Source organism: Marmota monax, unplaced genomic scaffold (genome assembly GCF_021218885.2).
Source record: "Marmota monax isolate L192 unplaced genomic scaffold, Marmota_monax_Labrador192_F-V1.1 WCK01_AAM20220418_F8-fsc01351, whole genome shotgun sequence".
Classification (NCBI taxonomy): Eukaryota; Metazoa; Chordata; class Mammalia; order Rodentia; family Sciuridae; genus Marmota; species Marmota monax.
Genome location: NW_026693612.1, coordinates 1 through 25092, shown reverse-complemented (window position 1 = coordinate 25092; position 25092 = coordinate 1). Strand labels below are relative to the sequence as shown.

The window sequence follows — 25092 nt, the reverse complement described above, 5'->3', positions numbered from 1 at the left end:
TGTGAACAGAGAATTTTATCACCATAGGTTAATTGAATGAATATGAATCTGAGATTATTTTAATCAGTGAATTCCTGAATACCCACATTGACCATTCATAATCCCACTTTGCTTAAGTTCCTGCCCAGCTATGTAAACACAAGGGAATAGGAGAAAGTGTGTTGGAGAAGGTAGGACTGATCTTTCTTTCCCAGAATTTGGCTTAAATGTTCCCTGTAAGTTGTGTTCACTCCTGCATAGTTATCTGTCTCAGAAATTAATTTAATTTTGAAGAGAAAACACTTATTTTGGGGGAGCAATCTCCAATCTTTGATTTTACAGTTCTGGGGATGAACCCAGGGCCACATTATGCTAGGCAAGTGCTGTGCCACTGACCTACGTGCACCTCCAGCCCTCCAAGTATTTTTAAAATTATGAACTATTTGATATAGTTTCTCAAGGTGAAAGCAGAATTGGCGTTTTAACCCAAGTTGTAACAAATCTGCAGAATATGCCTAGAGTGAGAGCTCCTGAATTCCTACTGCACAGGAGACATCTAATGAGAAATTTGAATTTTGAAACACTTTTTTAAAAAAAATTTATGGTTGTAGGTGAAGAACATGCCTTTATTTTGTTTGTTTATATGTGGTACTAAGGATCAAATCCAGTGCTGCACTCATCATAGGCAAGTGCTCTGCCACTGAGCCTCAGCCCAGCCCTTGAAACACTCTTTAAATTTTAGATTTGAATGCTGAAAGGGATAGATAGAGTACTGCCTAATAGAGAGTTTTAAAAGACAACCTGAGAGTACTCATCTACTGGGTAAAGAGTCAGAACCATGACGATACAGAGGTGTCTCTGAAATGTGATTGTAAAGTTCTTTTTCACGAGTTATTTTTTTTTTAAGTTAAGCATTTTAAATTAATTTGTTTGGGTAACTTTTTTGGTGGGCTTCTTCCCTCTTTTCTTTTTTTTTTTTTATATATTTTTCTATTTTCTTTTTAATTGTAATTATTTTTGCCAGTTAGTGAGATTCCATGCTAGTCTTTTATTTTAATGTGCAATCTCATTTTGTCATGTTTTTTTTTAAATTTATATTTTCTCACTATACATTGAATTGTATATATTATTTGTTAACTTGTTTTTGCTTGGCTAAGTAATAGCATACTCCTTTTCCCACTGTAGAACAAATGAAAACAAAAAAGAAAAAAATAACATAGAGGTGACAGACATGGCTTTTTACTGTAGAGTCACCAAAGGATGATGAAGAGAATCCCAAAGCAACCCAGAGTCCTCATTCTCTTAAATATTTAAATTGGATAATGTTATGGTTAGGATTTAAAAGATATCTTTTAAAAGATAATAGTGTTGAATATGCAATGGGGTTTTTCATTAAATCTGTAAAGTATAGAAGTGAGAGTACTCATCTACTGGGTAAAGAGTCTGACAAATCACAATAAATGTTGGTGAGAATGTGGAGAAAAGAGTACACTCATACATTTTTGGTGGGACTGTGAATTAGTGCAACCACTCTGGAAAGCAGTATGGAGATTCCTCAAATATCTAGGAATGGGATCATAATATGACCCAGCTATCCATTCCATGATACATATCCAAAAGATTTAAAATCAGCATACCTCAGTGACACAGAGACATCAGCATTTATAGCAGCACAATTTACAATAGCCAATTGATGGAACAACCTAGGTTTCCTTCACCAAATGAATGTATAAGGAAAATGTGGTATATTCAATGGAATATTACTCAGCCACAAAGAAGAATGACTTTTGGCATTTGCCAGTAAATGAATGGGACTGGAAACTATCATGCTAAGTGAAATAAGCCAGTCCCCAAAAGTCAAAGATCAAGTGTTTTCTCTAATATGTGAAAGGTCACCCAAAATAAGACAGGATGGGGAATTATTAAAAGAAGAAAGATCAGTGGAGTAAATGAAGGGAATGAAGGGAAGGGAAGAGGGCTAGGGAAAGACAGTAAAATGAATCAGATCTAACTGTCCTATGTACATATATGAACATACCACAGTGAATCTCACCATCATGTATAACTACTAGACACTAATTTTAAAGAAAGCTGTAAGTAAATGGAAGAAAGATCAGTAAAGTAGTGGGAGGGAAACGGGCGAGGGAAGAGGGAGGAAAAGGGAAGTAATGGGGACTGAATTATAACAAATTGTATTTCATGCTTTTATAATTATGTCAAAGTGAATACTAATGTTATGTATAACTAAAAAGATGAATACTATGTGTTATGTATGACTGAAAAGAACGAATTAAGTTGAAAAAAAATGTCTGACATGGTACGACATGTTCTAATCACTGTCTCTGGAACAGAATGTTAATATATGGAGAATTTTGTAATGTGTCACTAACTTAATTGCTTTGACTATTTCAGGGTATCAGTTGATATCAGCTGAGGCACAGGAAACAAAAGATATGCAACAAGAAGCTACCCTGCTGACAAAGTGGCAGAGGATTATGGGAATTAACTATGAAATAGTGGTAGGTTAGTTTACCCTCCCTAATATCCTAACTTGTAAATGTATTTGAACAGGAAGTTCATAGCAGTAATAGACATCATCTTCACAAGAAGTTCTAGAGAAGCAGTAAATATTCAAGGCTTTTTTAGAAGACCTAAGTATCCTAATTTGGGTACTGAAAATTTCAACTTGGAGAAAGTTATATAGTAAATGAGGAGTGGAAATAAATGGCATGGAAGTTTTAGAACTTGTATATCATCAGTATTTTAATACTTCTGATAATGGTGTAGATTATACACGAAGGAGGGGTTTTCTGATTCTTACACCTGTGGTTTATAGAAAGAATCCTCTTAAAAATAAGACAGAATTATCATGTCTGTAGAGAATTGGGGAAGGACTCTTTCCCTCACCTTCTTTTTTATTTTTGTGTATTTACTTTCCTTGAAGAGGTTAATCTGTCTACTTTTCCCTATCACTTATGCCATGGTAAATATTTTATATTTATTAACATGAAGCACTTTGTATATCTAGCCAACCTATCACAATGTGCTATTCTAAAGGGAGGTCTAAGAAAGTTGACACAAATCATTAATTTTACATGCATACCAGAAAATTTCAAGGATTTGAAAAGGAAAAGTAAAATACAAAGTTGGTTAGAATTTTTCATATTGCCAGAAATGTTTATATACCTTTGAATTGGGGGAGATAAAAGGCAAATGATAATATGTAATGTTAGTAACCACTACTTAGGGACACTTTGTTTCTACTGAGGAGGCACTTTGTTTCTAAGTAGTGCTCTTAATTTTTCATTTAATTTTCATGACAATAATTTTTTAACATTCAGAATAATTAACAAATAAGAATTGAGCTAGTACAGCTGTTGCTACCTTTTATAATTGAGTCAAGGAAAAATACAATTAGGAGGTCCAGCTCAACAGCAATTAATTTAGCATTTCCTTTTATGGGACAGGGTTAACTTAACTGGCATGCATAACTGAGCCTGCAGTTCTTTAGGTTGAAACTGAATGTTAAAGGACACCTACCCTTGATTAGACATTTCATCCCAGACTCAGAAACAATACTGAACTTCTAACTGTCCTCTGTGCATATACTGTTTTGGTGGGACTTCCAGTAATCTGGCAAAGGCAGAAGTGTGCTGTGATAAAGAAACCTATATTTACTTAATTAAATTTCCTATTAGCTCCAGAACTTTGAGAGGTAAACCATCTAAGCCTTTATCTTCCTCTATAAAATAGAACTAATATCACCTGCCTTATTGGTGCTTAAGTGTTCAAGAGATGACGAAAGACACCCAGATGGTGCTATCATTATATACAGAAAGAGTTACTTTTATAACTAAGCTGGTATGGTTCACACATATTTTTATGTTCCCTTTTCCTACCTACCCAAACTGCACAGTCCTTGATCTCAGGCCACTATGATACCTGGAACTTTATATATACAGTATGGCACCTGGATACCTTGTATCATTTAGAAATGTGATTAAATGGAAGTTTAGAGATGATATCTTAAGAATTACATGTAAATAAAACCAGTTTGTTTAAAATAAATAAGAAAGAACTAAGTTCTTTGGGCTGTGGTGAGACAACGGTAAAGGAAAAAGATCTGACTTCACTTTGTTTGCTATCTAGTTATGCAGCATACATGAAAATGTAGGAGTGGTGTAGCAGAGAAAAGTCCTTGTAGGCATTATCAGTAGAGACTTGGAAGTGTTCTGAGAGGAAAAAATGCCTAAATTGGGTTTTCAGGGGTGAGATTTTCATCTAGCATTTTATTTCAAAGTCATATAACTTTATTGATGTCGAACTTTCACCAGTTACCATTAAGAATAGAGGTACTTTGGACTAGACAGGGGGAATGAAGGAAGGGGAGGAGGTATGGGTTAGGAATGATAGTATAATGAGTGAAACATTGTTGCCCTATGTGCATGCATATTTACATGACCTATTTAACCCTACATTATGTACAACTAGAAAATGAGAAGTTATACTCCATTTATGTATGATGGATCAAAATGCAATCAATGGTCATATATTACTAGTTACAACAAATTTAAAAAATAATTAAAAAATTAGAAAATAAATAAAATTGATTTTCTTTCTTAGGAAAAATAATTAAGACATGGAAAGAACTATTTGATAATGAGTTTTTTTTTTCAGTTTTTTATTCCTCAGTTTCCTTAGCTGCAAAATAAAAGGGTTAAAGTAGATCATGTTTAGCATCCCTTCTGATTTTAATGATTATTGGATTCTGTGTGAAAATGAGTAAGTTCCTAACATTCTCCATTATCTGGTATAACTGCAAGAAATTAGAATTTGATTCCCTTGTTTTCAACTTCATTTCATTTATTAAAGATCACTGTTGTCTCTCAGTATTGCATAAAATCAAGAGTGAGGTTTTAGGGTGAGATCACTTTAGTTCAAAGTTCTATTCTCCTTGTGCAATTCTGGCCAAGGTAACCTTTCTGAACCTTATTTTCCTAACTTGGGAAACAAGGAGAGAAATTGTACCTATTTAAAGGAAGCATCTGAGACAATCTATGATATGGGAGCAGCGGGGGTTGGGGGGTGGGGGGTTGCGGATCAGCTTTGTCCCTGGCACACAGTAGCAAGTACAGAGAGTGTGTTTTCTTTATTGTTGTGTGAGCTCAGGTCCTATTGTAATTTTGACTGCTTTCCATCTGCTGTCAGTATCTATGGCCAGTAAAGAGCTGGCTGCTTCCTTTTGGTCTATTGGTTCATGAAGCCAGTTTAGACATCAGAATTCTTTCAAAGGCAAAGCTTTGAAACTTTACACGTAGGTTTTTGAAGCTTTTATGAGAAAGTTGGCCATTTTGGGATGAATACAGAATGTATGCATGAGTAGAAAAAGAAAGGAATGTTAGAATTGTAATAATTTTTATTCTTTTAGGTGGCCCACATGAGCAAGTTTAGTGAGAATAGTGGGTTGGGAATAAGCCTGGAAGCAACAGTGGGACATCATTTTATCCGATCAGTTCTACCAGAAGGTCCTGTTGGACACAGTGGGAAACTCTTCAGTGGTGATGAGCTATTGGAAGTAAGGAGCTATACTTTTCTTTCTCTTCTTCAAATAAGATTCCAAAAAGCCTTGAAGGAGGATTAATGTGATCTGTAAGTTCTTATTTTAAATTTCCTCTCAGAGGTTTCTTGAGAGAGATCTGCACATAAAAATTCACGCAAAGCAGAAATTTTATATCTGTGTCTATATTGAATTTCAGATCTAGTTCTGTGTGGTTGTTGTTTTGTTTCAGGTACAGAGAACTATAAAAACTTTCTTTGAAACTTTTAAAATATATATCTGTTTTTTAGAACAGGTAATACATTCACATGTTTCAATAGAGAATAAAAAGATAAACATTAAAAAAATCTCCGTCCTGACCCCATCCAGCCCATTCTCATCATCCTTCATTAGGTACCTGCTGATATTGTTTATGTGCAGGCAGCCATATATTTTAAGATAAATATAAGAAAATTGGAAGAGGTTCTTTCCCCCCATTTTAAAAATATACAATATATGCAATATTCTATTTTTTTCCTTACTTAAAATGTCAAGTTTTTTTTAACTTCTTTTTTTTCTTTCATCCTTGGGAATATTTTCATTGACTATCCTTTTCTAGATTTCCACACTGGCAGATCAAATATGGGTAAAAGTTAATGGTTTTCCTGTGAATTCTTTAGAAGATCCAATTACAGCAAAACTCTAAATTGTTTTAGGTAGTACTTCCATAGGTCTAACTACAGTTCTAGATCCAGCAGAATCACATTATCATCACCATACAAAAATGTATATTTGTTTAATAAAAAACATTTTCAGAATAATATTTGCATTCTGAAATGTTTTCCTTACTTAAAGAATGTATCTTTTCTACAGGTGAATGGTATAACTTTGCTTGGGGAGAATCACCAAGATGTGGTCAATGTTTTAAAAGAATTGCCTATAGAAGTGACAATGGTGTGCTGTCGTCGTACTGTGCCACCCACCTCCCAGTCATAATTGGATAGCCTGGACCTAAGTGATATTGAACTAACAGAAAAGGTAGAAAATTTGCAAAGTGAGGCTAATATGAAAATACAAATGGAAAGACTAAATGGTGTTCATGATTTTTTAACCCCTGCCTTTTTTTTTTGGCATTTGGTTTCCTTACATAGTCTGTGTCTTATAGGATTGACCTTGAAGTCAAGCTTGGGTTTAAACCAGACTTTTTGATATTTACTAGCTGTGTGACCTTGAGCAAGTCACTTCATCTTTTGGAACCTCTGTTTTCTTTCTCTGAAGATGTAAGGAAAGCAATAATATTAGGTTTTATTGCACACTATATATATATTTGTATAATTTACTTTCAATATTTTTGTGAAATAGAGGTTCATATTGTCCCCATTTGCAGAAGAGAAAACTCAAATATGTAAATGTGTGTGTATATAGTACACATATGGAAAAAGATACTTGTATATAACCTACCCAAGTCTGCCTGGCATACAATTACTGCTTAGTGAATAGCTAAAGTGTGGATGGATAGATAATTTTAGCATATATAGGTCTTACTTACTTGCACACTCTATTTTTAAAGTATGAGGAATTTGAGCTCCTAACACATGCCAGTTAATTCTCTGTGGTGTTCAGAAACTCCCATTTTCTTATCTACTTATTCTTTTCCATTTAGATCAAAATGTGAAGCAATGAAACTAATGAGCTTTTTGGAAGATGCACAATACATTTCTAAACTGATTTTGCATAATTTATAACCTAGACAAATTTCATGTAAGGTAATATTAGGATTTGATTTACATTATACTGAAATAGTCAGTATAATGGAATAATTTTGAAAACTTTGAAGAATAAGTGCCTAGTTTCCATATTCACATAAATGATTAATGTTAGAATAAGAAATATAATTCTAAATTATTAGTCTCTGTGTCCTCTATTCTGTACCATTGGTCCACCCGCCTGTTTTGGTACCAGTACCATGCTGTTTTTGTTACTATTGCTCTGTAATATAGTTTGAAATCTGGTATCGCTATACCGCCTGATTCACACTTCCTGCTTAGAATTGCTTTTGCTATTCTGGGTCTTTTATTTTTCCATATGAATTTCATGATTGCTTTCTCTATTTCTAGAAGAAATGCCGTTGGGATTTTGATTGGCATTACATTAAACCTATAGAGAACTTTTGGTAATATCGCCATTTTGATGATGTTAGTTCTGCCTATCCATGAACAGGGTATATTTTTCCATCTTCTAAGATCTTCTTCTATTTCTCTTTTTAAGGTTCTGTAGTTTTCATTGTATAGATCTTTCACCTCTTTTGTTAGGTTGATTCCCAAGTATTTTTTTTGTTGTTGTTGAGTATATTGTGAATGGAGTGTTTTTCCTCATTTCCGATTCAGAAGTTTTGTTGCTGATATACAGGAATGCCTTTGATTTATGCGTGTTGATTTTATATCCTGCCACTTTGCTGAATTCATTTATTAGTTCTTGTAGTTTTTTTGTAGACCCTTTTGGGTCTTGTAGGTATATAATCATGTCACCTGCAAATAGTGATAATTTAAGTTCTTCTTTTCCTATTTTTATGCCTTTAATTTCTTTCGTCTGTCTAATTGCTCTGGCCAGTGTTTCGAGAACTATATTGAATAGAAGTGGTGATAGAGGGCATTCCTGTCTTGTTCCAGATTTTAGAGGGAATGCCTTCAATTTTTCTCCATTCAGAATGATGCTAGCCTGAGCCTTAGCATATATAGCTTTTACAATGTAGAGGTAAGTTCCTTTTATCCCTAGTTTTTCTAATGTTTTGAACATAAAGGGATGCTGTACTTTGTCGAATGCTTTTTCTGTGTCTATCGAGATGATCATATGGTTCTTATCTTTAAGTCTATTGATGTGGTGTATAACATTTATTGATTTCCGTATATTGAACCATCCTTGCCTCCCAGGTATGAATCCTACTTGATCATGGTGCACAATTTTTTTGATCTGCCTTTGTATCTGATTTGCCAGAATTTTATTGAGGATTTTTGCATCTAGGTTCATCAGAGATATTGGTCTGTAGTTTTCTTTCTTTGAGGTGTCTTTGGTTTCGGAATCAGGGTGATGTTGGCCTCATAGAATGAATTTGGCAGAGCTCCATCTTTTTCTATTTCCTGAAATAACTTCAAAAGTATTGGTAATAATTCTTCTTTAAAGGTTTTGTAAAACTCCGCTGTATACCCGTCTGGTCCTGGGCTTTTCTTGGTTGGTAGTCTTTTGATTGCTTCTTCTATTTCATCCATTGTTATAGGTCTGTTTAAGTTGTGAGTATCCTCCTGACTCAGTCTGGGCAAATCATATGACATAAGAAATTTATCGATGTCTTCACTATCTTCTATTTTATTGGAATATAATTTTTCAAAATAATTTCTAATTGTCTTCTGTATTTCTGTAGCATCTGTTGTGACATTGCCTTTTTCATCCCATATGTTAGTAATTTGAGTTCTCTCTCTTCTTCTCTTTGTTAGCATGGCTAAGGGTCTGTCGATCTTATTTATTTTTTCGAAGAACCAACTTTTAGTTTTGTTAATTTTTTCAATAGTTTCTTTTGTTTCAATTTCATTGATTTCCGCTCTGATTTTAATTATTTCTTGCCTTCTGCTACATTTACTGTTGTTTTGCTCTTCCTTTTCTAGGGCTTTGAGATGAAGTGTGAGCTCATTTATTTGTTGGTTTTTCCTTTTTTTGAGGAATGACCTCCAGGCGATGAATTTCCCTCTTAAAACTGCTTTCATTGCATCCCATAGATTCCGATATGTTGTGTCTATATTTTCATTTATCTCCAAGAATTTTTTGATTTCCTCCTTTATGTCTTCTGTAACCCATTGATCATTCAGTAACATATTGTTTATTTTCCATGTGATGTAGGATTTTTCCTTCCTTCTTTTATCATTGATTTCCAGTTTCATTCCATTATGATCAGAGAAAATGCATGGTATTATCTCCACCCCTGTATATTTACTGAGGGTTGCCCTATGGCATAATATATGGTCTATTTTTGAGAAGGATCCATGTACTGCTGAGAAAAAAGTATATCCACTTGATGATGGTTGATGTATTCTATATATGTCAGTTAAGTCAAGGTTATTGTTAGTGATATTGAGTTCTATAGTTTCTTTATTCCACTTTTGTTTGGAGGATCTGTCCAATGGTGAGAGAGGTGTGTTGAAGTCACCCATGATTATTGTGTTGTGGTCTATTTGATTCTTGAACTTGAGGAGAATTTGTTTTATGAATGTCGCAGCACCATTATTTGGTGCATAAATATTGATAATTGTTATGTCTTGTTGGTGAATGGTTCCTTTTAACAGTATATAATGTCCTTCCTTATCCCTTTTGATTAACTGAGTCTTGAAGTCGATTTTATTCGATATGAGGATGGCCACCCCTGCTTGCTTACGAGGACCGTGTGCGTGGTATATTTTTTCCCACCCTTTCACCTTCAGCCTGTGTATGTCTTTTCCAATCAGATGTGTCTCCTGGAGGCAGCATATTGTTGGATTTGTTTTTTTTAATCCATGTTACCAGCCTATGTCGCTTTATTGGAGAGTTTAAGCCATTAACGTTTAGAGTTACTATTGATATATGGTTTGTACTTCCAGCCATGTTTGATTATTTATCTTCTTTTTTTTTTTTTTTTTAAATTAGTTTGTTTCTCCATGATTAGCTTTCTCCCCGCCCTCTGTCTTTACAGAGGCACTTCCCACTGATGGTTTTGGTTATTGTTTTTCATTTCTTCCTCGTGTAGTGTTTTGCTCAAGATGCTTTCCAATGCTGGTTTTCTGGCTGCAAATTCTTTTAGCTTTTGTTTATCATGAAACATTTTTATTTTATTGTCGTACCTGAAGCTTGATTTTGCTGGATACAGAATTCATGGTTGGCAACCATTTTCTTTCAGTGTTTGAAATACGTTGTTCCAGGATCTTCTCGCTTTCAGCATCTGTGATGAAAAATCCGTTGTTAACCTTATTGGTTTACCCCTGAATGTAATCTGCCTCCTTTCTCTTGTAGCTTTTAATATTTTCTCTTTGTTCTGTATATTGGATATCTTCATAACAATGTGTCTTGGCGTTGGTCTACTGTGATTTTGTGTGCTCGGTGTCCTGTATGCATCTAAAATTTGTATATCCGTTTCCTTTTTTATTTCTGGAAAGTTTTGTGTAATTATTTCATTCAGCAGGCTACTCTTTCCCTTGGTTTGAATCTCTGTACCTTCCTCTATCCCGATGACTCGTAAGTTTGTTTTTTTTATGTTATCCCATATCTCTTGGATGTTTTTCTTGTGATTTTTTACCAGCCTTTCTGAGTTGGCTAGACTCTTTTCAAGATGATATATTTTGTCTTCATTATCTGACGTTCTGGCTTCTACTTGCTCCATTCTGTTAGTGATACTCTCAATTGAGTTTTTGATTTGGTTTATCGTTTCTTTATTTCTAGAATTATTGTTTGATTTTTTTAATAATCTCTATCTCTTGATAAAGATGCTTAACTTCTTCTTTTATCTGTTTATGTAATTCAATTTCAATGTGTTCTTTCACTGTTTGGATTTGCTGTCTCGTATCCTCTTTAAGGTTCCATTCCATCTGTCTAAGGTATTCCTTGAGATCTTTATATGACCATTTTTCTAATGACTCTAGATCCTCCTGAATATTTAGGCTGTCCTTCATTGTTTGTACTCCTTTTCTTCCTTGCTTTTTTATGCTGCTCATGTTACTTCTTGTTCTATTTGACTGCTGAGTTACTGTTTTTTCTTATAAATTTATTTGATGCTTGGGAGGAAGTATAATAGAAGGGAAGGGAAGAAGTCACTAAAGAGAATGAGAGTAGGTAGGTAGAATTCAAGGAAGGGGGAATAAGAAAATTGAAAAGAAATGAAAAGACAAAAGAAAAAAATAGAAAATAAAGAAAGAAAGAAAAAAATTTTTTAAAAAAAATAATAAAGATAATAAAAAATGAAAATTAAAATTTAAAGAAATAATACTAATAATAATAAAATAGAAAAATTAAAAAAAATTAAAAACATTAAAAAAAGTTAAAGAACAACAACACCAACAAAAAAAAATGAAAATGAAAGAAAAAGAAAAGAAATAATAATAAATGCAGTCATAGAGTTCGATTAACTTCTCTTCCAGTAGGTGGAGCTGTGCCCACTGGGCCAAGCTTCTCCTCTCAATAGGTGGGAACCATTCCCTGTGCAGGAGTTCTTCGTCCCAGACTTTGCGGGTCTCCAATCCTGAGTGCCTATGGCCTTCTCTTGTGTTTCCTCAAGCCAGGCCCAGCTCACCTGTGACGCTTACCACAATACTGGTTACACGCCAGGTCTGCTGCTCCTGGGAGCCCTGTTTTCATGAACGCCTGGCACACTCTCCCTGTTTGCCTCCCTCAGACCCTAAGTTTGTAGAGCTTGGGGCTGAGAACCCCCAGCGAATTTGCTTGCCCTCCAGTAGCCATGCCCCCGGTAGCTGGTGCAAGAGGCCTCAATTGTCAGCACTGGTGGGAGCGGTAGCCGGGAGTTCCGCGACGCGAGTCCCGCGCCACTCCTGATTCCCTCAGTCTGGCTATGGAGCTCACAGGAGAGCTGGGAGGGGCTCTTAAGGTTTCCCCGCTGTGTGGAGAGAGATGGCTCGGGGATTACACACCTGTCGCACTGGTTTCAATGAAGTTATCTCCTCCGCCCATGACATCAGCTCTCTGCCAAGGTGGTATCTCGTTCGCCGTGGTGTTCGTGGGGCTGTTCAGTGCGGGGCAGGTGGGGCTGTTCACAGAGCTGGGGGTCTGGAGCTGTTCACCGGAGTCAGGGGAGGGAGTGTCCTTTGCAGCGCCGAACCGCCTGGGGCAGTTTACAGAGCCGGGCCGGCAGGGGCCCAGGCAGGCAGCGGCTGTTTGAAGGTTCGCTGCCGGGTTGGCAGCGGCCTTTAGGCGGCCGCCAGCGGGACTGGGCCCCTGCACCTCATGGCCGAGACAAACTGATACTTCCAATAGACTTACTAATTCCTGGCAGGTCTCCTTTCAGCGGAATTTTGCTAGAGGTTTCTCAGCAGGTAGCATGTAGGTGTATTAATGAGTCTCTCTGATCCCGTTACTGTGGAGGTATTGAAAGTGTTGCTTCCTCGCCAGCCGCCATGTTGGGTCCCCCGGAACCAATTTTGGTAATCTTTAATACGAAAAAATGAGAAAAAGAATAGAAATGGATTCTGATCTAACAGATGATGTTCATACCAAAATATTTTAATTTATATTTTCAAATAAAATGTTTAATAGAGATATTTGCTATATTTCATACTTATTCAATGTTGAAGTCATATGTTTATTTTAAAAACTCCCGTATTTTCCTTTTCTCCTCACTTACCTTCCTATTTGTCTGCCTTCCTCCATTTTGTCCCCCTTCATTTTTCTCTGTCTTTCTCATGAACTGGTTTTCAAATATCATTCTCCTGCAGCTTTTGCCTGAAGAAGGTTATGTTTCTGCTAAGGAGGATTCCTTTCTGTACCCGCCACATTCCTGCGAGGAGCAAGGGCTGGCTGACAAAGCCCTCTTCAGGGCTGACTTGGCTCTGGTTAGTGGCTACAACTTATTAAGTTCTCTTTTCAAATGCTTATATGTCTTATTTTATCTTATAAAATATTCTGAAAAGTCTCACTATTTTCCTTGTTCAATATTTTATGTGCACTGTGCACATCTTTGACCTAGTGCCATTTGTGGTCTTAATTTTGAAGAAGATAATTGTTTTTGTTAATATTTTGAAATTGCAAGCTCTTGAAACACCTATTTGGAAAGTTTGCAGTATTATAGTCAATATAATAATCTCACATTTTGATACCTAACACACTAGGGAACTTTGGCCTTGCTCTCTGTGCACAGTATCATTTAGTATGCAGTGAACTGTGTAAGTACTCTGGTATTAAATAGTACTCAGCCACAGCAAAAACAAACAAAACAAATAAATAAATAAAAATAAAAAAATTATATGCAATAGGACACAAATATATCATTATCCCTGAAGTATCTTAAGAATAACATTGTGTCTAGAGTTTACATATCTTCCTTAAACTTCAAAGAATCCCAATCACAAAGTATATTAGTTCCAGTTTTATGGAGGCTTAACTAGTCTTTATGATAGAAGTAGGTGTCCTGGATCTTCTCTCTAACCAGTTATATAATCTTGGACTGGTTGTTCATCTTCTTTGGGCTCCAGTGTTTTATCTGTACAGTAATTAAGCAAATTGTAATGATCTCTCTGGGACTTTAAGGCATCAGTGATAGGTATACAACTTAGACTGAGATATTCTTTCCTTAATGTCACTTAAAACAAATGTTTATGTACTGTAATGTATGGCACGAGGCTTAGCTAATACTATCTAGATAGTAAATACTAATTATTTACTATTTAGATTATTGTACATAATGTACATTTGTAATGGTTAAAGCTCCACATGGTGATTTGTTAATGCATTTGAACGTGTATTTAAAATAATTTTTCAGGCCTATGAAATTATATTTCAAGAGGGTCACTTTGAAATGGCCCCAATGTATTTTTAAGAGCTTTTTATAAGAGCACAGCCTACTATATTGTGATAAAGCTTCTAAATTATATTAAACATGTAAGTTGGAATAAAAAATAAATAGAAAAATGGGATTTTGCCATTAAGATAACCAGAAAATGCTGGAAATACAAGAAAAGGGTCAGTTCTTAGGTCTACTATAGAAGATTGTAGTAGGATTTTTAGATAATGTATGATGAAATTTTCTATCTCATTCTATGTGAGCTTTCTAATAGAAGTTCATAACTTAAAGCTTCACTAATCATATCATTATTAGACCCCTTATTTGTTGGTATAATTTTAGCATGACATCTCAGATGTTCTCTGGTTTCTATGACTTGAATGGATTTAAAGTTTAACTAAAGATAATTTAAAATATATGTTTATAGTGAGGTTTACAAATAATAATTGTATGGCCACCTTTTTGAACAGCAGTTTATTTTAGTTGAATAGAAGACATGTCCTCATTCATTTTAGTATAAAATGATAAGAGTTTGTCAGGTGAACTGCAAAAAAGTAAACACTTTCCATGACTAATGGAGCTATTTAAACTTAGAATTGATCCAGATCCTTTATTAATTGTTACCTTTGGCTGTATTATTGAGGAAATGAAGCAGCTGTGGGTTCCAGCACCCTTTGCTACAGGTGAGCAATTTGCTCTTGTGCTGCACTAGGTAAAGTACTATATAGTCAGTTTCTGACATGCTGAAGAGAATGTAGAGCAGGATAGACTGAAGAAAGATGCCACTATGCCTTTGTGTTTCAAGTGGAGACCTCAGTGCTAGAACAAAATTCCCAACTGATGATATTGTTTGATTTCTAGGTGGACACACATGGTGCTGAATTGGTAGATGAATCCACATTTCAGTCTCAGTACTCTCCTGATAATGACAGTGTCTACTCTACCCAAGCCTCTGTTTTATCTCTTCATGGCAGTGCTTGCAGTGATGGTCTGAACTATGGTTCCTCTCTGCCATCATCTCCTCCCAAGGTACTGAGAAAATGTCATTTATTTTTGAGAAAGCTTTGTGAATACCTTTCCAGAGGTCAGGGTTGATGGGGACTTGTGGGAGTAGCATATTAGAAACATTTTGTTTCTTTAGTCATGGATTACCTATCAGATTAAACTACACTTTAATTTAGCTAGTGTTAATTATATAGCTTTCAGACTATAAAGGGCTATTTAATTCTAGTGTTTCTAAGACAGTGGTAGACATAAATGTTCAAAACTTTTAGGATTTTCATATCAGAAAGAATATTTAATGAAATACATTTATTAGATTGTGTTTTTAGTGGTGTCTATGGTTACTTTTTAGTGGGGGAATCTACTAATTTTATTGAGAGGCTTGGAGATAGGGAGAAAGGACTAGAGAATTGCTGAAAAGGATAGATCTCACTGTTGCCAAAATTACTAGCAGTGTCTATTTTGGAAAAATTACAAGATTGACTTTATATTTTTTAATGATTTTAAAACTTTTATGCAAAGTTGGATAGTAAAATATTTCTTACGTTAATTTAGCATTTGCTAGCTTAAACTAAATGCTACATTTTTATATAAAATAATGCAAAACTATATAAAAATCACAGTGAATGATAAATTATGTATATATCAGTATATGTAATTGAAGGGTCTAGTTACTGTTGGACTATCTGTGCCATCTATATTTTAGAAATAAATAATTGGCATAAATGCCCCAGTTCTATTGATTTTCTTGGTTATATACGCTATAATTTTCAGTTACGTAGCATTTAAAAACCCATTCAATATTGAATGAAAAATGGTGTGTTACAACATTTTCATTTTGTTTTCTTCATTATTAGTGAGATTGAATACTTTTCCATATATTGGCCATTTGATTGTCACTTTTTATCAATGAGCTCTTCAATTATTTTGAATGTTATTATTTTGATTACTTATCTGTTTATTTGTTGAAGTTTTTATTTTATGGAAATTGATGCATAAACAATATATATTTTTATGAGTAGGTGTATACATGTGTGTTGGAAACTTAAAAATATGTGAACATGATACTTCCTAACTTTAGGAAAGGAGTTACCTTTGGAGAAAAAGATGAAGCATAGAAATATAGTTGTACTTACAATATATCATTTTAAGAAAAAAGTAATTAAAAAACATATGGAAAAATGTATCTATTTAATCTGGGCAAAGAGTTCATTTATGGATATATATTGTTTATTTTTCTAGGCTGGAATTATACCATACTTATAAATTGGATTCAGTGGAAAGAGATCTCATATATGAATAAGTTGGAAAGTAGGATTTTCAGTTTCCTCCTTTCCTGATTAACAAGTAATTTTTTTGGCCAGAACATTTTGAAAGCATTTTCTTTTATGTTCAAGGTGCACCTGTTATCCTTTCAAATGATGCTGGGCAATCTCCTTGAATTGGTTTGTAAGGTATAATCTTGAGTGGAGCAGCTGCTCCTCTCCTAGCACACCTGAGACTGTCTGGCTGCCTCCTGTCTGGAATGTGTTCAGCCTTTACTGGCCTCAGGGCTGGAAGCTAGTTCATCTCCTAATGGAATCTCCTAATCCATAGCATAGCACACTTCTTCTTGCCAGTGGGACAGATTGCATTGTTTAACTTAGTAATTGTTACTTAAAGGGATTACACAATCTGCATACTGAGAAGCATACATTTTACAGGGCGAATGCTGGCTGTATGCAGCACAACATATTGGCTTACTGACGTCTGTTTGCCTCCTCTTTTTCTTTTCTTTTTTTCTCCCTAAGCAGTTTTCTCTTTTGTTGAAGCAAATTTTGGCAAGCTGGCCTAACAAGTGAAATATTTAAACTACCAAACAACAAAGAAGACATTAATGAGGGTGTTCTAAAACACATTGTGAAACTCCTGTGTGCTTTCAGTGTTTTTAGAAAGTAGAACTGTTCTTGTATCATGGTAAATCTCTGAAACTCTGGGTTTTCTTTTTTTTCCTCTATGCCTTTTTTAGTACTTTGATTTACTAGAAAACATTTATGTGATTAAGAATTTATATAATGCATTTTTTTCTGTTTTTTTTTTTTTTGCACTAAATTTATTTTAAAAAACAAAATGGTGATTTGTCATGCAATTTAGAATTCACTATTTTTCTTTTAAAAAAAGTGAGCTTACTTTTTAATAAAATAAAATCATGTAGTATATATGATTGTTTAAATATATATGATCTTATACTGTAATAACCATAAAGTATATATGGATATTTAAGAAAAACAAAGATACCTCCATACTGATTTGAAGGAAGGATAGAGTGTAAGGATCTCAGTCATTCCTCAGATTTTTGTGGTAATCTTGTGATCTTAAATGGTGATTGGAAATAGACACGTCATTTTACCTGTCCTCTCCTTGATGAGAGATCTTTCGACCCTGGTCAGGTATCCTACCAGAAGTTAAAAGAGCTGACCACCAGAGCATGGACTTACCATTTAGAGCAGAGTTGAGGACTGAGCAGCAGCTTAAGCACCTAAGGACCACAGCCATAACTTGTTCCTGTTCACAGAAGCCTTCCATTAGGGGTCTATTCTGTTTTGTCTTTTGAAAGGAATATGTGTTTGCTTCATTGATGAATTATCATGTAAGGATTTACATATACCCATTTCATGGCATTCAAATTCATTAGAGGTAGATGATTGAAATGTGTTATTTTAAAGGCAACATGGTTGAAGCCATTGGTCTTTTTTCCCTTTCTCATTGTTATGGGTTTTGATTTTTTATTGATCTTTCAATTTCCCTTTTCTTGTTACCTCCAAAGACATGATACAATGCAAAAATAATTGTTTTCCAAACTTAAATATTCATAGACTTCTTTAAATGTTTCACATGGTTTCTCAGAAGATGCTTTATTTTTTTCCTATTTTGACTTGAAAATACAGCCAACAAAGATTTAATAGCTATATATTGAGTCTCTGTTTGTACTCCTTGTCACATCCCATTCTCTGCCCTGTAATGTACATTCATACTTTCAATCTCTCAGTACGGACAGGAAAAAACTGATATGGTACACGTTCTTCATTCCAGAATATTGGTTTTACCAGTTAGTCCTGTGATTTCTAGTGCAGGTTGAAGTTGGTGTCTGTCAAGATAGAAATCTTTTTTCGAACCTCACACACCAAACACAAATAGTAGATTCCATTTTTAAAAAATTCTATATATTACCATAGATCTCCACATAGTGTCATTCTCCAATGCTGAAATTTGTTGCCTTCACATCTTGTTTAGAATGTTAATGCTGTTTCTTAATTATTTTGTTTTTGGAGAAGAGGTTTGAATAAAAAATAAATAAATCACTCTAGTCAAAATAGTAGGAGTAATTATGAAAGTCTTAGTGACAAAATTACACTCTCAAAGGTATAAAAGATGTTGTCTTTTCCTATAATAGGAAAAGAACAAGAATGTATCAAGTAGAGGCATATATTAATACAGGTTTTTAGAAAAGTTCAGTTTAGATACCAAGTTGCACTGGAAAATCATAGAGTTATTTTTGGACATTTTATGGGGGAAGAAATATTTTTCTTTTAGATCCATAAGACTTTTAAAAATAAAACTCTGGTCGTTCAGCAACCAGAAATGTTTCTGAAGTAGGCGTATGTTGTCTACTGTGTTGATTAGCTATTTCTTTTCTGTATGTCTGTGTTAATTCCTTCATGAATAATGCATGGAAATTTCTGCTGCATGATTTTCAGTAAACCTCAGCTCACAAGGGTGGCTTTACCTCTTTTTCTGATGAAAAGCAATTTTGAATTGTTCTCTTTCTTTGAGGCATGGGTGAGATGGTTTACTGAAAATTATTATAATTAATTTAGTAATACTGAAACTAACCACTCCTTTAGTAAGCACATTGTTATTTTTCATGAGAATAAATAAAATAAAGTTGGGTGGATGAGCCAACAGGTTATTGTTCAGATTCTGATTGGAGAATGTTACTTTACTATTATTTGTTCCTGAAGATTCTAAATATATTAATTGCTTGCATGATAGAACTACTCTGTTGATTCTTTTGTGTCAGAAATATTTGATAATTATAGAGAAATGATAACTTGTATTGAAGAAGAGAAGTATAATAATTTGTATTGGAGCTGTTAAACTAATCAAAGAGAGAGCCATCTCTTATACTATATCTGAAATAAGTTGTAGATGGTTAAAATCTAAAAATAAATTATATAAATACAAGGAAAATACCAGAAAACATTTCATTTACATTGTGTCAAGGAGATATTTATTATATTTATGAAGCTATATATAAAACCTAGAAGCACAAAAATATCGACAAATTTGATTACACAAAGAATTTATCTTTGTAATGACATAAATATTACCTATAAAAACTTAGGAGACAAGTAACTGGGACAATATTTGTAGTATATATCACAAAGATTTTATATTCAGAAAAGATCAAGAATAAGTGATTAAAAAGCTGAAGGAAAGACATGAAGAAAATGTTCACAGAAGATGTATAAATGATATGATCTTGCTAATTAAGAAGCATGCATAGTAAAACACTGCTGAATATATTTCTGACTGATCGGATTACCAAACTGATCTAGAGTTGGTAAGATTAATAGGTATTCACGTATTCTTTTTTGTGGAAGAAAATGGAAGATAGTTTAGCAATAAATAGCAGTATTTTAAGTGTGCATATGATTTGACCCACTACTCCAGTTCTGTGGTTTATAGGAAACACATTATCACACATGTGTATAAAGTTACGTAATATAAATAAATAACTGTAAAAGCTAATAGTTATTGGGTAATTTCTGTTGGGCCTGTACTTTGTGGTAATTAATGGTTGGTTCTAACAGAACAGATAGTATGGGTTCTGTTGTTTTCCTTTATTAATAGGCCAGGGAACCAGGGCTGTTTTAGTCAGTTTTTTTACTTCTGTGACCAAAAGACCTGATAAGAATACTTAGAGAATATGTTTATTTGGGGGCTTGTAGTTTTGGAGGTCTTAATCCATAGATGGCTGACTTCATTCTTTGGGACCTAAGTTGAGGCAGAACATTATGGTGGGAAGAGTGTGGGAGAGGAAAGCAGCTCAGGACATCACAGCAGGAAGGGGAGGGGAAGAGAGAGGAAGGGAGGGAGACAGAAAGGGAGGGAGAGAGGGGGGAGGGAAAGAGAGAGAGGAAGGGAGAGAGAAAGAGAGGGGGGAGGGAGAGGGAGGGAGAGGGAGGGAGAATAGAGAGAGAGAGGATGGAGGGAGGGGGAGCGAGAGATAGGGAGGGAGGGAGGGAGAGAGATCTTCACCAAGACAAAATATAAACTCCAAAGGCATGTTCCTAAGGGCCTACATACTCCAGCCACATCTTACTTACCTGCTGTTACTACCCAGTTAATCCCTGTCAGGGATTGAGGCACTGACTAGGGTAATGTTCTCATAATCCAATCATTTCACCTCTAGAGTTTCTTACATTGTTTCACACATACACTTTTGTCAGACACCTAATATTTCAACCTCAATAAGGGTACAGAGTGTTTAACTTTCCAAACTCAGTTAACCAGATGTGGAGCTAGAATTTGAATTCAGGTAGCCTGACTCCAAAGTGTACACTCCAGTGCCTTTCATATTTAGGAATAATTGATAACCATAAAACACTGGAGTTGACTTTTTCTTTTTTTGAATGACATGGCCATTTCTTACATTGAGATGTGAATATACTGGGGATAAAAAAGGAACAAGTTAAAAATGCCACTTAATGTATGGTTCTGTTTAAGTTTTAAAAATGTATGTATATATCAACTTGAATGTGTGTGTATCTGTGTATGCGTATGTATGTATTATGCAGATGGATAAAAATACGATCAAACAACTAAGTGATGCCAGCCATTTTTACTGGAGAAGGTAATAGAGTACCGGGTATGAAGGAAGACTTTTGTGTTCATACACAGTGTACATCTGTAAGGCTTGAATCTTTTTTTTTTTTTTTTTACCTGCAAATGCCATAATTTTAGTCTCTTTTAATGCTGAGTAATATTCCATTATGTATATGTACCATAGTTTCTTTATCCATTCATCTATTGATGGGCATCTAGGTTGCTTCTATAGTTTAGCAATTGTGAATCTCCTAACAGTTTTCTTTTTTATTATTATTATTTTATTTGTTTTAATTAGTTATACATGACTGTAGAATCCTGCCGCAGTCCGGCTGCAGCAAAATAACCGGGGGGTGACGAACAACTTGTGAACGTTGATACAGCAGGAGTGGGAGCCATTTATTGCAGGACAGGAGCAGTATTTATACATTCCACACAGCTTATCTAATTAGCATAAACTAGATACATCAGTCAACCAGTAAGGAATCTCCACACTTAATGGCTCGCTTTTGTTACCTCTCAAACCACTCCCTCTGGCATTTTGCCAGGCACCATCCAGACTTGTTTATGAACTCTAACATTCCCCTGGCAAAATGCCAGGTGTTATTTTGACTTGTTTACAGACTCTAACAGAATCCATTTATGTACTTTGATATATCATACATAGATGGGATATAATTTCATATTGGTCATGTAGTCACATATATACATACAAGAATAATGTCTGTTTCATTCTATTATCTTTTCTATCCCCCATCCCCTCTTCTCCCCTCCCATCGCTTCCCTCTACCTAATCTAAGGTAACACCATTTTTCCCTAGTGCCCCTTACCTTATTGTGAATTAGCACCTGCATATTAGACAAAATATTCGGTGTTTGGTTTTGTGGGATTGGCTTATTTCTCTTAACATGATATTTTTCAATTCCAACCATTTACTGGCAAATGCCATAATTTCACTCTTCTTTAAAGCTGAGTAATATTCCATTGAGTATATTTACCACATTTTCTTTATCCGTTCATTTATTGAGGGACACCTTGGTTCCATAGTCTAGCTATTATGAATTGAGCTGCTATAAACATTGATGAAGCTGCGTCACTATAGTACGCTGATTTTAAGTCCAAGGAGTGGGATAACTGGGTCAAATAGTGACTCCATTCCCAGTTTTCTGAGGAATCTCCATACTGCTTTCCATAGTGGTTGTACCAGTTTGCAGTCCTACCAGCAGTGTATGAGCATACCTTTTCCCCAACATCCTCGCCAACATTTATTGTTGCCTGTATTCTTGATGATTGCCATTCTGACTGGAGCGAGATGAAATCTTAGAGTAGCTTTGATTCACATTTCTCTAATTACTACAGATGTTGAACACTTTTTCATATATATGTTGATCAATTTATTTCTTCTGTGAACTTATTTATTATAATTAGATATATATGATAGCAGAATTCATTTTGATTCATCATATACAATTGTAACACAACTTTTCATTTCTCTGGTTGTACATGATAGAACATCACACCATATGTGCAATTATAGATGTACCTAGGGTAATGATGTCCATCTCATTCCACCATCTTTCCTGCCCCCATAAAGCTTGAATCTTACATGGTTATGTGCTCATCATATGCTGCTTTTGTACTTTAAAAATATCAATCAAAGAATTGAAGGGAAAACTGATGTGTTTATTCAGCAGCAATTCAGGAAGTAATTGCTTGCCCAAAGCATATAAGTGATACAACATATCTGCTGTAAGTAGATTACATGTATTTATACAGATCTACAGAATTTGAATTTCAGAGAATTGTAGAAATTGCATAATATATAGCCGAGAGAGATTCTGTGCTAATAACAGAGCCTAGATTAAAACCTACATTTTATGACCACTCAGATTAATATTCCTCCTATTAAATCTTGAAGAATATTTATATAAATATTCCCTATAATAATCCGAGTTTCAAGCCTTTCTTTTCTTCTCCATAAATACCTATAAATTCAAGTCAAAATAATTTTCTCTTGGAGGTTCATGAATCCAAATCAATTAATGTTATAGTTTGCATGCATTCATTTGAATAAGTAGATCTTCACTGGAAATGGACTACACTTTAAATGAGATTAGATTCTAAGCTATTTGCTTCTCTATGTGAAGTCAGAATAATATTATTTTATGGATAGAACATAATGTTCTACCTAAATGATCCTATGTATGGTATGTTGTACAAGGGTAATTCAGAATAGGAAATGTGTGATTTACAGTAAATTTATTCAAAAGTATTTATGAAAATAAAGGCAGAAAATTATGCTAAGTGAAATATTTGTTAATACATATCTCTATCTATCTATCTATCTATTTTGTGTGTGTGTGTGTGATACTGGGGATTGAACCCACTGGCAGGCTATTACTAAGCTATATCCCCAGCCCTTTTATTTTGAGTTAGGGTCTTGCTAAATTGCCCATGCTGGCCTTGAACTTGCTATACTCCTGTCTCAGCCTATTCAGCCCCCCGATAGCTAGTTAATACGGGTATGTATCATTGCACCAGCATTGTTAACACTCTTTAAGTAATGAATACTTGTGATTTATTTTTCACTAAATAGTTGCTCATTAAGAAGCAGTGTTATAAAATAAATTGATTTATTTCTGGTTTTAATATTTTTTTCTTTCATTTTCAGGATATAACTGAAAATTCTTCTGATCCAGTAATTGATCTGCATATGTCTTTGGAAGAACTATATGCCCAGAATCTCCTCCAAAGACAGGATGAGAATTCATCTTCAGTAGACTTGAGCTTGGGGCCTCCTTCTGGCTTTAACACAAGTGATTATACACCTGCAAATTCTACTGACAACAATATGAATGTGAAAACACAATATCTTGGACTGAATCTCACTTACCAAGTGAAGTTGTAACAAGAACAGAACTTACTTCTCCTGTGCTGTCTGATTCAACTGGAAAGGTAATATTTTAAAGGTTGTGATATGTGCATCATAGTGAGGTAGGAGATAGTGGAGAGTTAAGAGTTCTGGCTAATCCTTCATTTGGAATGAGGCTCCTCTGACACATGCCCTGAGGCAACCTCTGATCTTGTTTTTCTTGCTGAAAAACATAGAACTAAAGATGTGTAGTGTTGAAATCATGCTCCAAAGTCTAGTTTTCCTTTCCATGTGACTTGCATTATTTTTTTTCAGGGCTCTGAGTACTTAATTGAACAGAGCTCCCTGGCCTCCAATGCGGAATATATCATGCTACAAAATTCATCCAAAGAATCTTTTGAAAGGACTATTACTATAGCAAAAGGCAATTCTAGTCTCGGTAAGTTCCGCATTTACCCATACATCCCTACTCTTCCAACCCCCTTGACAAAGGGAAATATTGAGCATGGTAGGTTTCAACATTTTTTGTTGTTGTTGTTGCTGTAAATAAGAAAATATATGTTAGGAAATGTCTTATAATTTTATGTGTTTTCTTTTTATGTACTCATTATTTTTTCTTAAATGGTTAACAGGTTTGTTTATTTCATACTAGCTTAAATCTCTCATTTACTTAATTAATTCAGAGTATTCAAAAGCTTCATTTACATTCAAGTAAAAAATATATGAATTGTTTGTGTATGAAACAGCAAATCAGAAAAGGAATTCTTAGAAAATGAAAAGTCAGCAATTTGGAATTCTAAATTCTTTGGAAAAGGAAATTATTAGTCTCTTTGAGTGTTACCAGTTACACATAAGTCATTTTGTATTTAATTTCTTTCATTCACTGAAATTAAGACTAAAGACAGGCAGGTGTACCACTACCAAAATATAAATGCAAATTATTCAATAATACCTTCCAGGTGGCAGGATTTTTAAGTCCTCTGTTACCCATAAATTGTTTCGGTGAGTTAATGATCACATACCCTCTGAATTGAGCAAAGAAGACTTCCTGTGGAAATAAATCCCAATTACAGTAGCTAAAATTGAGTCTGTACAGAACACATTTGTTCTCTTACTGAGTGAAGCAGTCATGTGACTTAGCCCTGTTCCTGTTGATTCATCTTGATAAACAGAATGATAGATTAGTTGCCCTGAATGTCCAAATGTCCAAGACTCCAGTTATTTCATTAAAAACCCTGTTTCTTTTATAAAGTACCAACACTCCTTACATTAGTATCTTATGGCAGGGTCTTGTTTCCTGGTTAAATT

At 34.6% G+C, this 25092-nt stretch overlaps 1 protein-coding gene across 1 annotated transcript in view; it reads left to right on the top strand.

Moving 5' to 3' along the window:
- The window catches only part of LOC124103153 (multiple PDZ domain protein-like), a 74141-nt gene extending 49073 nt beyond the window's left edge, over positions 1-25068 (top strand). The window contains 8 exon segments of the mRNA XM_046459655.2: positions 2392-2498; positions 5408-5554; positions 6389-6553; positions 12979-13095; positions 14904-15071; positions 23584-23752; positions 23755-23867; positions 24100-25068. Coding sequence (XP_046315611.2) covers positions 2392-2498; positions 5408-5554; positions 6389-6553; positions 12979-13095; positions 14904-15071; positions 23584-23752; positions 23755-23867; positions 24100-24330 — 1217 coding nt within the window. The 3' untranslated portion in view covers positions 24331-25068.
- The last annotated feature ends 24 nt before the right edge of the window (positions 25069-25092 follow it).